General features: G+C 41.7%; 1 protein-coding gene across 5 annotated transcripts in view; it reads left to right on the forward strand.

Annotated features, from left to right (window-relative positions):
• The window catches only part of lrp1bb (low density lipoprotein receptor-related protein 1Bb), a 242,224-nt gene that overhangs the window by 130,896 nt on the left and 98,179 nt on the right, over positions 1-13,149 (forward strand). For all 5 annotated transcript variants that reach the window (XM_034574175.1, XM_034574176.1, XM_034574178.1 and 2 more), the window contains 5 exons: positions 67-237; positions 1,470-1,652; positions 5,206-5,406; positions 7,870-8,115; positions 12,433-12,630. In XM_034574175.1, the coding sequence (XP_034430066.1) occupies positions 67-237; positions 1,470-1,652; positions 5,206-5,406; positions 7,870-8,115; positions 12,433-12,630 (999 nt within the window). The remainder of the gene's footprint in view (positions 1-66; positions 238-1,469; positions 1,653-5,205; positions 5,407-7,869; positions 8,116-12,432; positions 12,631-13,149) is intronic.

The following is a 13,149-nucleotide window of genomic DNA, read 5'->3' on the forward strand; positions in this document are numbered from 1 at the left end:
GACTCTTCTCCACTGCCATCTCAAGCAATAACCGACTGTCATGTGGCGTTTTGTGCACGTTTGTAGATGACGACTGCGGAGACGGCAGTGACGAAGTGGGCTGCATCCACTCGTGCTCCAACACCCAGTTCCTGTGCTCCAGCGGCCGCTGCATCCCAGACCACTGGGCCTGTGATGGTGACAACGACTGTGGAGACTTCAGCGACGAGAACACGACCTGCAGAGGTGGATCAGCATGTAAGGATGCCAGCGCTACCTTTCTTATACATGCTCTGACATATTGAGTGAGATAAAAAAGTAGGTTGACGAGCTCAACCCCTCCAGCTTGACATGAGCCGTGTTATTATTCATGTTTTATATCAAAGTCTTAGTATGAAGCCAGTGTTTTTTTTTTAAGATTATACCATCATTTATTCATTAATTGCAGGGATATTCTGAATTTCATGAAATACCTGCCTCGCACAGTTATACGGGTGGTGTTGCTCTTATATATGTTTTAGTGTCCTAATTATTTTAGTCACAGTTGTAACCAATGTTTAAATTTAGGCATGTAATTACAAGTCTAACAATTAATCAGCTTGAGTCCAATAACTTTGTTTTCACACCCACATGGGACTAATCTTATCTCGTCTCTGTTTGGGGGGAATTTCACCGTCAGGAGTTGAATCATTGAATCTAATTACCACAGAAACCTCATGCAAGCTCCTCGAAAACTCACAGCTCACTTGCTTGTCACTAGAATGTGTAGACTATTCATCAAACCGTTTCCTGATGGGAGCTGCAGGCTCCTCCACTCCCCCGTGTCTGCTGCTGCGTTTACCCCAGGGGAACTGAATCTGTCTCTGCTCTGCTCTGGCTGTTGAGGAAATGTTGTTTGGATTTGACTTTTACATACGAGGCAAATGGTTAATCAGATTCAAAGCATCATATTTACTGAATGCTTTATAGCACGACTCAAATTAATTCGTAATTCTGTCTATTATGTTATTTGCAATTTTGTTCCTCTTAAATGATTCAGGAATATTAAACCATTATGGAAACATCCCAGAAAGCGTGTGATTTATTTCTCTCATGTCATGTAGCATATTTTATCTTCACAGCTTGTGTCCAGTGACTCCAGCAAACTGCAAAGCAACACATAGAATTTAATGGTGCAGTGCGACCTGCTTCTTTTATCTGTGATCAGCCCCTGCTGTAGAAAGATAGAATGAAAGAAGAGTCATTAAAAAGACTTAAACATCTTAAAGACATAAAACTTAAATGCTAGGAGTGAAATAACCTCCCTCTTTGGAGCCCACTGACCTAATATAGCTGCCAAGTGGCCTGTTGCAAAGATAAATGTTTTAAACAGTAAACGATCCTAAAATAATACTTGGGCTCCGTTGTCTCTGCTGGGCTCTGTTGTCTTTGCCCGTGACAGTGCGCTGTAGATGTGTGGAGCGGTAATTGCTAAATGACTTCTGTTTCAGTGCTGCCATCTGTGATTGAGTGCAGCGGGGAGGAATTCCACTGTGTCACAGATGGAACCTGCATCCCTGAGCGCTGGCGATGTGACGGAGACAAGGACTGCGAGGATGGAAGCGACGAGAAGGACTGCGAAGGCACCAAAAGGATGTGTGACCCCAAGGCCAAGTTCACCTGCAAAGATACAGGTAGTGAATACAGTAAAATCACACAATGAGCTGTAGAAATATTTGTTTAATATATGTTTTGACAAGAGGATGCTAAAGGTGATGCTTCCTTTTCACTGTAATTCTTAGTTTTGCTTTGTGAATAATAGAAACCTGTAGATGTTGAAATAGCTTTACAGGTTTAAGATCAAATCTGACATATTTAAACGCTATTGTACTGTTGATTTTTACTCTATGCTCAGTTTAGTAAAGTAGTAAAGTAGTACAAATTATATTTTGAATTTAAAATGATGGCCTGGATTTGAACAAGACTCAAAGGTTTTACTCATGACAAAACCTATTAGTGTTAAAAAAGGTCAAAACCTTGTTTTTTCTCCTACTTTCTCCTGCATTTACTCATACAGTATTTTAATATTGCCAATTTCTCACAAAAGCTGTCCTTGTTCACATGAGGGATAAAAGGTGAAATGTCAAGGTCACGGTGATGTCACCAAACAGGTTTTTGGCCTAGTGGAGGAACACCTTCACAGAATCCGTTTAAATTAGGCTGAAACGTTTGCTTGGACTCAAGTGTGAACTGATTAGCTTTTGATGATCAAAGGTCAAAGACACTGTGATTTCACGTCACTCTTTTTGGACGTTTTGAGAAATCTCAAGACTATTTTGAAGGATTTGCTTCAAGTTTGGCACAAACACTCACCTGGACCCGAAGAAGGCAACAAAGTCACTAATTTGGCAAGACTGCCTGTCAACACCCTGGTAAATGTAAGAGAAACTGTTGGTGCCAGAAGCAACAGCCAATGGGGACACTCCCAACAGCCGGCCAGTGGTATAACGCCATTGTGGTCCAGCCGTAAATGTAGTTTATTGTCAAACCCTTCACAAAGAAAGCTTGATGATCCTCTCAACAAATGAAATACAATCTTCACTCCAGTCGGTTCCTTAGAGAAGAGGAAAGTATCTTATTCATTCCACGAACATTCTCCTGTGCACCACGTAGAACTCAAGCTGCCAAATGGCTCGTTCTTTTCACAAAAGCTTCATTCTCCGATGGACTCTCGAGGTTTGACTAATCTCCACTGTGGAGCCGTGCAGTGAAGTTTGCATGTGCTTGTTTGACCAATTAGAAGACGCCGTTTGAATGGTCTGTTGAAACAACCCATGTCCCCAAACCCAGCATCTGCTTTCTTTCACCAACTGTAAGGAGAAGGTCAGAGAGGGATTCAGTCGCTTTCTGTTTTTAGCTCCGCAGCATTCCACTCATCCCTCGACACTATTATCAAGAATGGAGGCAATGCAGCATGGTGAAGGGTCGGTTAGACCACACAATTATTATTCACTCTGATTGTGCTGTGTCACACTGCTGTGCCCCGGTGCAGTATGTTCTGTCCTCCCCGGAATAAGAGTGCCCTTTACAGCAGTTTAAAAAAAAAGTGTTTCTGAAAAGACTCAACTGTTCTGTTCACATAAAAAGTCTGCTTTTATATTTCTACTTATCTTCTTTATTTTTATTTAGTCTTTTCAGACAACAAGTTTTGTTTATCCACAAGAAAAACAATTAAATAATAGATTCAACCCACAAAAACAATGGCAGATTAAGATGTAAAGTGTTATTGTATTATTTAAAAAAGCATGAGAGTGATGTGGTTGGTACTAGGGACTAGTGGTTCCACCTTTACTTGGCGCTGGGATCCTATCTTAAGCGAATTGGGCCACAAGGTAAAAGATCAGGATCACTGGCTCTTACACTTAAACAATGCCTGCAGTGGTGTTAGTGCAGTACACTGTGTACACTGTGAATAGCAACCGTCCCCCCCACTGTCTTCTTTTCAAACATGAGGTCGTTGTAGAGGAGAATATTTTCGGATGATGTTTGAGTTGCAATAAATAACCTTTACTGTCGTTGATGTCAAGCGACTTTGGGACTTATTACAGGTGCTTTAAATTCCACTCATTAAACATGAAATTCAAACAAATTGATCTAATATTTTCCAAAACCGAACAGAGTGACACTTAAGCAACTAAATCATGGTTTTATATGAGGCTTTAATTCATAACATTTCTGAGTTGGAAAACACAAACACATGGAGGACCACAACAAATTTGTTAAAACAAAAAATAAAAGTAGATGAAGAAAATAAAAAAATAAAAAAGATTATGATTTACTTTTGCATAATTTAAAATAAATGTTCCTCGAGGAGCGACATAAACAACATAAATTAAAAAGTTACCAAAGTAAAATAATTAAAAGTCTGTAGGCAATCGATCTGTTGATGTGCTGCAGTGTTGTTGGATTAAAGATGAAACATTTAGAGGTTGGAGCTTTTCTGTATTTTGCTAGTACACAATGTATAAATATATTCAATCTATTTTCAACTTAAAACAATAAACAATGTTTATGTTTAATAAACTCACTCAGAACAACTTCTTCCTGGAGCCTCCTGATGGTTTTTTCCTTCCTCATCTAACCCAGCTGGCTCTCTTCCTCTGCTGTCCTCAGATAGACACACTCACCGGACTGAAGATGTGGGGTTTTGTGTGTGTGTGTGTGTGTGTGTGTGTGTGTGTGTGTGTGTGTGTGTGTGTGTGTGTGTGTGTGTGTGTGTGTGTGTGTGTGTGTGTGTGTGTGTGTGTGTGTGTGTGTGTGTGTGTGTGTGTGTGTGTGCGTGCGTGCGTCGTTCAAGGTGAAATTGACAGAAATAAGAGTGGTTAATTCAATTATACAAATGATTAACCTTGTCAGTGTGAATTATCGCCAACACACACATTTTGATAACACTTAAAATTGGAACAGTTCTGTGCCCTGAGTGTCATCCATATTACATGCATGGAAAAGCTTGTACTCTTCGAACTCAAATAACTTTTCCTTTTTATTTGTGCAGCTACGCTGTTGTCACATTACACATCTAGAGTATCAAGGCAGTTGAAGGGTTAAATCCAAAATGTTATGGGACTATATTTTTGTAGGCACAGCTGAAGAGCTTGAAAAAATGTTATGAAACCAAACACATACACAGAAATACCTGAAAAAAGCACACCCCGTGTAGTCGCTGCAGCCCCCCCACGTCGGTTTGCACTGATCCAGCACCAAGCACAAGCCAGTGGGATCTCAAAACGCTATGATGTAGCTTTGATGGAAAAACTGTAAATTGGAATACGCTGCGATCCTAGCCTCACCTGGGAGAGAGCAAAAATGATGATACATCCCAGTATCTGTATCTCCCCCCCAACCCCCATGTGTGTTTCCACCTATTTCGAAGTTGCACGGCGGGGGAATTAGACTCTAGTGCAGCTACCAGCATCAGGGATATTGATCTTCAGTTGTTTAGTTTTTTTTCATAAAGTCAAACATTTAGCACGCAACTGAGAGAGCTTTAGGCCCCCTGTGAAAAGAAGGCTTGGCAATTTTAGCTATCTTATGTTTATTCCAAGGATAGTGTTAAAAAAAAAACTGAGAAATGCAACTTTTATCGACTCCAAAGTGAGGAAACATTGAATTCACCAGTTAGATAAGGAAAATCAGGTAAAGCTTGTTTAGGTGCTTAAATAAGTCTCCATGTGTCCTGCTCTACAGGCAAGTGCATCACAAAGAGCTGGGTGTGTGACGGGGACATCGACTGTGAGGACCGCTCGGACGAAGAGTCCTGCGAGTCCGCTGTCTGCAAGCCGCCCAAGTACCCTTGTGCAAACAACACATCCGTCTGCCTGACTCCTGATAAGATCTGCAATGGCAAAGTGGACTGTGCCGACCGCTCGGACGAGGGACCCATCTGTGGTAATGTCACATCTCTTGTTTCGTTTGTTTTGTTTGATGATCCTTTAAGATATGAAATGAATCCAAAGTAGGTGGATGTGATTGAGGCTATGCACTGACCTGAAAATAAACTTTTATCTTTGGACGTTGCTTTGTACAACTGTCCATTCTGACCTGCAGGGTGTGGGTGATTGTGGCATCAGGCTTAGTAAGATTGCCAATACAATACATTCCTCTACTTAGTGCATTGTGATGTTTAAACATGAAGAAGGCCATTCACAATCCTGGAAAATAAAATGTCAAATGTCATTGTTTTCTGTAACGACAGTTGCTAGTTGCCTTTAGTTAGTTAATTGGAACTAAGAGGCCTTCCAACCGCAATAATCAGAAGTATATCGAAAGTTAGGAGAGTGAAAAATAAAAAAAGAAACAAGCTGAGGATAGAAATACTAGCTGGGAATAATACATCTGCTGGTCAAGGTTCACAGATGGGGCATTGTGAATCTCAGAGTTCCAGAGGGTGGGGGGGCTGCCACACAGTATCCTCTGTCACCATAGGTCTGCTGGCTGGTGCGGTGGATGGTGAGCAGACCTGCATGAGAGGCCTGTGGGTGCTGGGATGGAGTGGACGAGGTCAGATAGGTACTGGCGGGCCGGGCCATGCAGGATTCTTTTTATGTGAGGAGGAGGATTTTGTATGGAAGCCAGTGTGAGGATGGATTATTCAAACTTTCCTCTCCTGAGGCTTAGAAAGTTTGTCAAATGTTTTTATATAGTGGTTGAATTGTACCATTGCCGAGGGATTAAAGCATTCACACGTTACACGGCAGACAAATGTTAGGTACACATCTGTCTGCTCACTCCCCATATTGACTGAATGCACTACCTGCGTTCCAAAGAGAGGTGATAGGCTGAAAGTACGATTTTGTACCTTTTGAGACATTTATATTGATTTTTTTGGATACTTGTCAACATTTTAATCTGTCGTTACCAAAATTCAAGCTGACCAAAGTGCTTTTCTTGTTGAGGAACATTTTATGATCACCTTTTTAACCCGACGGGGGGCGAGTGTTTGATACTCAAAAGATATATTTTTTGGCAATGAATCACTTGTGAAGTGAAAAGACAAAGAAAACCTGTCAGAAATAATGATTTCCACGATACTAGTAGGCATTTTGGATGCTGCAGTGCCGCAACTGTGTTTGAGTTCCTTTGATTGTCATATTTTCAAGGATAGAAACACTGGAGCCAGTGGCATTGTTTTATGAGGAAATAAAAGAGTGGTAAATAAATAAACCTCATTAAGATTGCAAATAAAATCTGCAGCACAATCTTCTGTGCAACTCTATGTTTAGCTATATAACCTAATTCCTCATTAAATACCAAATGTGGAAATATAGTCACACTGTCACATCTTCCAATGAGGACATGTTACCTGCTGAGGCGCGTCACAGCCCTTCTGCTAACTTCCACTTTATTGTTGCATCTTATCAGATCATATCATGGGATGTTGAAATATCTCCCAGTGAAGTTATGCTCTCTTCCTCTCCTTTACATTCAGCTGCGTAGAGCCTGACTAGGAGCCGATATATGTTGCCTCAGAGACCTTAAGGGACAGAACATGAAGCACATGATGGCTAATGTTTGTCCATCAGCCTATAAAGGGGAAGAAATGGATCTCATGTGACCAGCTCTCGCCATCTAATCTCCTGAAGTGAGCAGTGTAAACATGGAGGTTCATTTTCTAGAGTGTCACTAGCCAAGCCTTGGGGGGGTGCCCACAGGACCCTTGAGTGCCTGTGTTATGGTGGCTGAAAGAGGGCTTCCGCCTCCTTATAGACAATTAGGATGTGTTCAGAAGGACCTTGAGGATCTAATTGATTTTCACCAACTCAGCAGGATCCAAGCCCGGCCATTGACAACTATACCCACATGGTCTACCCCCCCTGCTGAGAGAGTGCAACGCTGTCCTTGCACATAAACGTCTTAATCACGGTGGGAAAAGAGAGGAAGGGCCGTTTCATTCTCGCTAATATTCTGTTCCATCTTGACCTGGCAGCTTTAAACAAGAACCAGGTGTGCAGGGCAGACAAATCAAAGGAAGATGAAGATAAAGAGCATGAAGTTAAGACGTGTCTGTCCTTCTATCACTATGAAGGGAAAAGTGCATTATGTTCCCTTTTGAAGCAGGGACAGATATGAAAGCCGTTTCATTCCCAGGTGAATCCACACAGCCTGCTGTCTACAGGCACGCTCATTATACAACACCTTCATCTCCGTTAGATTGTGAACACAATGCACGTTCTTGACGTGTGTTAACTTTTTGCATTATGTAAAGCAAACCATCTTAGATTCATGGAATAATTTGAAATTAGTATAATACCACAGTCTTGCAGATTCACCACATCTGCTTTTTTTTTTATATCTCATTCTCTCTTCCACTATGTGTAGCTTCTAAGAATCGTTGTTGTCCCTTCACCCCAGATATGTGTCTCGTAGCCAGAGGGGGTTGCAGTCACCAGTGCACCGTTGCACCGGGGAAAGGGGTCGTGTGTTCTTGTCCCCCTGGGCTTCACCTGGACTCCAGCAACAAGACGTGCGAGGTGGTCGACTACTGCAGCCGCCACCTGAAGTGCAGCCAGGTGTGTGAGCAGTACAAGACCACAGTGAAGTGCTCCTGTTATCCAGGATGGATGCTCGACCCAGACGGAGACAGCTGTCACAGCACAGGTAACAGACGTTGGTTTTTTAATGTTTGTTTTACTGATGCTGTTTGTTGTCTTGATGCTGTGCGGCTGTGGGCTTGTGTCTGCAGTAATTTTAAATTGTATCCCCGGGCACACTAGTTCCTCTACAATCTTTGCTGCTGAGATGAAATCTTTGGTCTTAGACTGTTTTCTTGCAATGTTGGTGGGGCCTTTAATAACAAAAACTGGAGTTTCGCATTTTATTTAAAAGCAAAGGTTCCCACCATAGTGAAGAAAACAAGAAAAGTCAAACTACAGCATTGTAAGGTTCTTCTTTGACTGCTGAAAAAGTGCAGGGGTGGTCGGGGGAATAGTAATAGATGGTGATTGAGAGTACTGTCGGGTCAAATTCAATCAGTTTCAAATCTGGAGAGGCATCCGGGTGATGAGTCCTGTCTGTTTCCATCTGTACTGATGCTGAGTGAAGGAAACATGCTCTCCCTCCTCAAACCACCAGAGCTTTGTTACTTCATTCAGCTGAGCAAGAAGTTCACCTCAGGCCTAATCTCATATAACCAAATGATCCACCATTGTAATATCACATTATAAATTAAAACTTTATGCTATTCTGAAGCCGTCATTGAATAATCTATTTGATGAGACAGCTTGAAATACAATGGTTACACACACACACACATGCTGCCGGCTTGTCACATTCAGATTTATGGACCTCGCTTTGATTACTTGCCTCTCTATTTCACTCCAAGATTGATGGCGGTTGCAGCTCTAATCGTACATTAACGCAGGAAGAGAATACACTATTTTCTCAGGAAGCTAATCAGAATTCTACAGCCTCATCATAAATCAAATATTCCACACAAACATTCCAATTTTATATTGAGAGAGGTGTTATTGGATTGTTTGCAGTCCCGAGCACACATCTGCACCTCCTTTTCCTTCCCTTATCTCTGTAATAAAACATTTGTTAGGAAAACCTGCAAATGCAAATCCTCTCTCCAGTAGCAGGGAAGCGAGTTTGGTTACAGCACTGAAATGTGTCATTGAAGCAAGGACACAATTTTAATTGCATTTGTGTGCAAACAGCGATGTTCCCTAAAGTATTATTTAGTCTAGAGTGCTGTGAAGATAAGGCTTGCGGAAAGGCCCATATTTGAAAGCCTGTGTGTGGATGTACAGGGTGCATTCTGTGTGTCGATAAATTAGTTTGAAAGCGCAAGTGTGAGTGTGTGTGATGGATTTTGAGTTTTAGTTTTACAAACATTTCTCAGAAGCAGAGCTGTTCTGGTGCTGGAAATAATCTCGCTGATTGAGCTAAGCCTCAGTGGGCAAGACGAGTTCAGTATGCAAGCACTGTTGCCAGCTTTAGGACTTGTCATTAGATTTAGCCACTTCTCAGAGACCCTACAAATGTTATTTCTCAAAAGAGACTGCTTACAAATGTATCTCCTTTTTCAGAAAATGGAAAATGTAATGTGTTGATTCCCAAAGTATTTGGTAGCAAATTGGTTTGGATGTAACCGATGCACATACTGTAAATTTCCACTACGTGTTGGTGAAAGCATGTCCTCTAGACAGTGGATCAGCAGAGCAACAGCAAGCTGAGTGAAATAGATACGAAACTAAATTAAGGGCATTTGTTCCAATTCCCCTCAAGATTTGACTTGATAGAAGCAGATAACTGTAATTAATCTTTCACCGTATTGTGATAGAATCCAAAGTAACTTGATGAAAAATATATTTTGGACATTCATACATTGCACATGTCTAACATTCAGTGTACCCTCTGCTTTGGTCATAGGAACATAGGAATTGCCCTTCTTCTCGCTAATGTTATACAATATATAATCCATCCATCCATGTTTTGCTGATTAACCAGAGTCGCAGTGGCAGCAGTTTAATCAAAGTAGTCCAGATATCCCTCTTCTCAGTAATTTCTTCCAGCTCCTCCTGGGAAACCTGAGGCATTCCCAGGCCAAATAAGATACTGTGTATATAATCACTCCACCAGGTTCTGGTTCTAGCCTAGGGACTCCTATCAGTTTTATATGCCCGGAAGACCTCAGATGAAACGCATCTAGGTCTTAGTCAGATGCCCAAGCCACCTTAACTGACTCCTTCCGGAGCATCTCTACTTTGAGCTCCCTTAGGATTCCGTAGCTCCTCACCTTGTCTTAGCAAATCTGTGGAGGGAACTCGTGTCACTGGCTTGTATCCACAATTTTCTTTGTCACGACACAAAGCTCCCGACCATAGGTGAGGGTTGTAACAAAGATTGTCATGTAAATCAAAAGCTTTGCCTTCTGGCTCAGCTCCCTTTTCACTTGGGGCAGAAACTCTGTCCCATCTCAAAGAAAGCAATTCACCATTTCCTGGCTTTTTTTCCTGACGCTTCACACATACACAGCTCTAGTGCATACTGAGGATCACAGTCTGATGAATGCAACAGAACCACATAATCTGCAAATGGGAGAAAGGAAGTTCCAAGGCCCCTAAACCGGACACATCGCATCCCATGGCAGCGCCTTGAAGTCCTGTCCATGAAAATCACAAAGAGGATTGGTGATGAGGGACAACACTGTCAGAGGACGATGTCCACAGGGAGTGTGTTTGACTTCCTGCTGAAAATAAAAACTCCACTCATGCTTTAGTTATACATGGACTGGATGGCTTGTAGCAAAGGCCCCAGAGCCTCATATTTCCACAGGAACCCCCATAAGACTCCCTGAAGGACCCAGATGGAGGCCTTTTTAAAGTCAACAAAGCACATGTGGACTGAATGGGTAAACATCCACGGTATCTCAAGTAGCATTGTGAGACTAAAGAATTAGTCCACTGTTCAATAGCCAGGGCAGAAGTCTAATTTAACTTCCTGAATCTAAAGTGCAACAATCGAATGGAGTCTACTTTCCAGAACCCTGGCATATCTTTTCTCTGGAAGGCAGAACAGTGTGATGCCCCAATAATTTGATGCCCTGTTCCATCAGTTCATAAGTGATGTCCCCAATCTCCATACGATAATGACGAGGTGTGTCGGCCAAGTTATCCCAACAATGTTTAGAGACTTCAGCATCTCACTGTGAATCTAATCCACTTTTGGCATCTTGCCCCTGACGAGCTTCCTGACTACCTCGGCAACCTTTCCCAGGGATATGGGCGAGGTTTCCTCCAAGTCCGCCCTCTTTCTCAAAGGCTGTGTTGTTCGAGTTCAGGAATTCCTCAAAGTGGTCCTTACATGGACCGACAATCCAGTCAGCAGTTCTCATTCCCTGCCAAAAACAGCCAATAAAAGTGCACCCTTACACAATGACCGTATGACAGTAATCCACTATTCACAATATCAATATCCTGAGACTACAGCAGCTAAATGAAATTCAGCAATTTGTATTTGTATTATATTCATTATGATTTCCTACTGTGACATGTCACAGATTATGATAACCATGCCTGTTGGCTGTGTAGTCGTGTGTTTTCTTGGTTTACTCTGTTAACCTGTGCTCTCACTGCTTATACACAGATTCCATGTTTTCATTTGATGTGTTTTATTGAAGCTTTTAACTACATTATTAACTCACAGGATAGAATGATACAATAACCTGATGAATTCGAGAAAATGCTTTTCACAAAACTAAGCTAGCATTGGTAAATGTGTTGTGGCCGCTAGGTAAACAAGCTAATTTAGATTTAATTGCATGGCTGGATGATAAATCTAACTGGATTGATGGGTCTTCTTTGATGTGCACCATTGTAAACAACAAATAATGATCAACACTAGGTTTAAAAAAATGTGGGTAATTAAATGAAAATAAGGGAAAATAAAGACGTTATGAGAGTTTGCTTCATGTTCAGTATGAGTCAACTGTTGGCACTGTAGGACAGAAAGGTAATTATTGAAGATTTAAGGATTCTGGAGGCAAATTAGGATCCAAGGAATGATTATTGGTTCTGATAAATATTTGTACAAGGAAGAACATGCCCCCATATGTGTTTGTGTATTCGTAGATTATTGCAGGTAGCTTTCTCTTTCTGTATTATGTTTATGTGCATGGCTGAATGGCTTGATTTGACTTCATTTTAGTTATTGGGTTCATGGTTCATATGCCGAACATAGTTGACCACAATAGCCCTCAGATGCACTGAATGTTTTTTGTGAAATGTCATTGATGGATTCCAGTTGACTCCTTTTGAAGAAGGGCGCGGTTACTGCTTTTTAGCCTGTGCAAATCACTGTCGACTACATGATGTCACACATTGTTTATTTACAATTCACTCTTGACATCGGCGAGCCTGTGGTCCTACTGTTAAAATGTGGTGCTCGTTTCCTATCTCACCCCATGACCAGATCCCTTTGAGGCTTTCATCATTTTCTCAATCCGGCACGAGATAAGACGAATAGACCTTCACAAGCGGGACTACAGCCTTCTGGTGCCGGGGCTGAGGAACACCATTGCACTAGACTTCCATTTCAATCAAAGCCTACTTTACTGGACAGACGTGGTGGAGGATAAGATCTACAGGGGAAGGCTCTCCGAGTCTGGTGGTACGCACACATACACACACAGACACACACACACACAAATACACTGCCATGTACTCAAACATTTGCTATAAATCTAAAGGCTGCTGTGATGTATCGGCTAAAGCGAGTCATGTCTTGCTCATCTGTGCTCCAGTAGCTGTAATGGAAGGCAAAGACACCGCCGGTGATAACGCTGTTTTATTCTACTGTCTTTACACAAAGTCAGCTCTGATATATTGGGTTGATATTGTCGCTCCCTGGACATTTATCTCAGCTCATCCTATTTAAAAATGTCTGCAGGTCCAGAAACCTTCAGCTATTGTCGTACAGTATCTACCTCTCATAAAAAGATGAATCAGGACTTCTCCCTCACTGTATTTTTTCTGTGTGGAAGAACATTCAGACAGTGCTTTTGCCTTTATTTCCCTCCATGGAGCTATGCCTATTCAACCCTTTTGTGAGCCACACATAAAAGCCCCAACAGCTGAGAATAATTGTAAACAACTGGATTATAAATATTGTGGGAAAACCCTTTACCGT

This window comes from Hippoglossus hippoglossus, chromosome 21 (genome assembly GCF_009819705.1).
Source record: "Hippoglossus hippoglossus isolate fHipHip1 chromosome 21, fHipHip1.pri, whole genome shotgun sequence".
NCBI classification, from domain to species: Eukaryota; Metazoa; Chordata; class Actinopteri; order Pleuronectiformes; family Pleuronectidae; genus Hippoglossus; species Hippoglossus hippoglossus.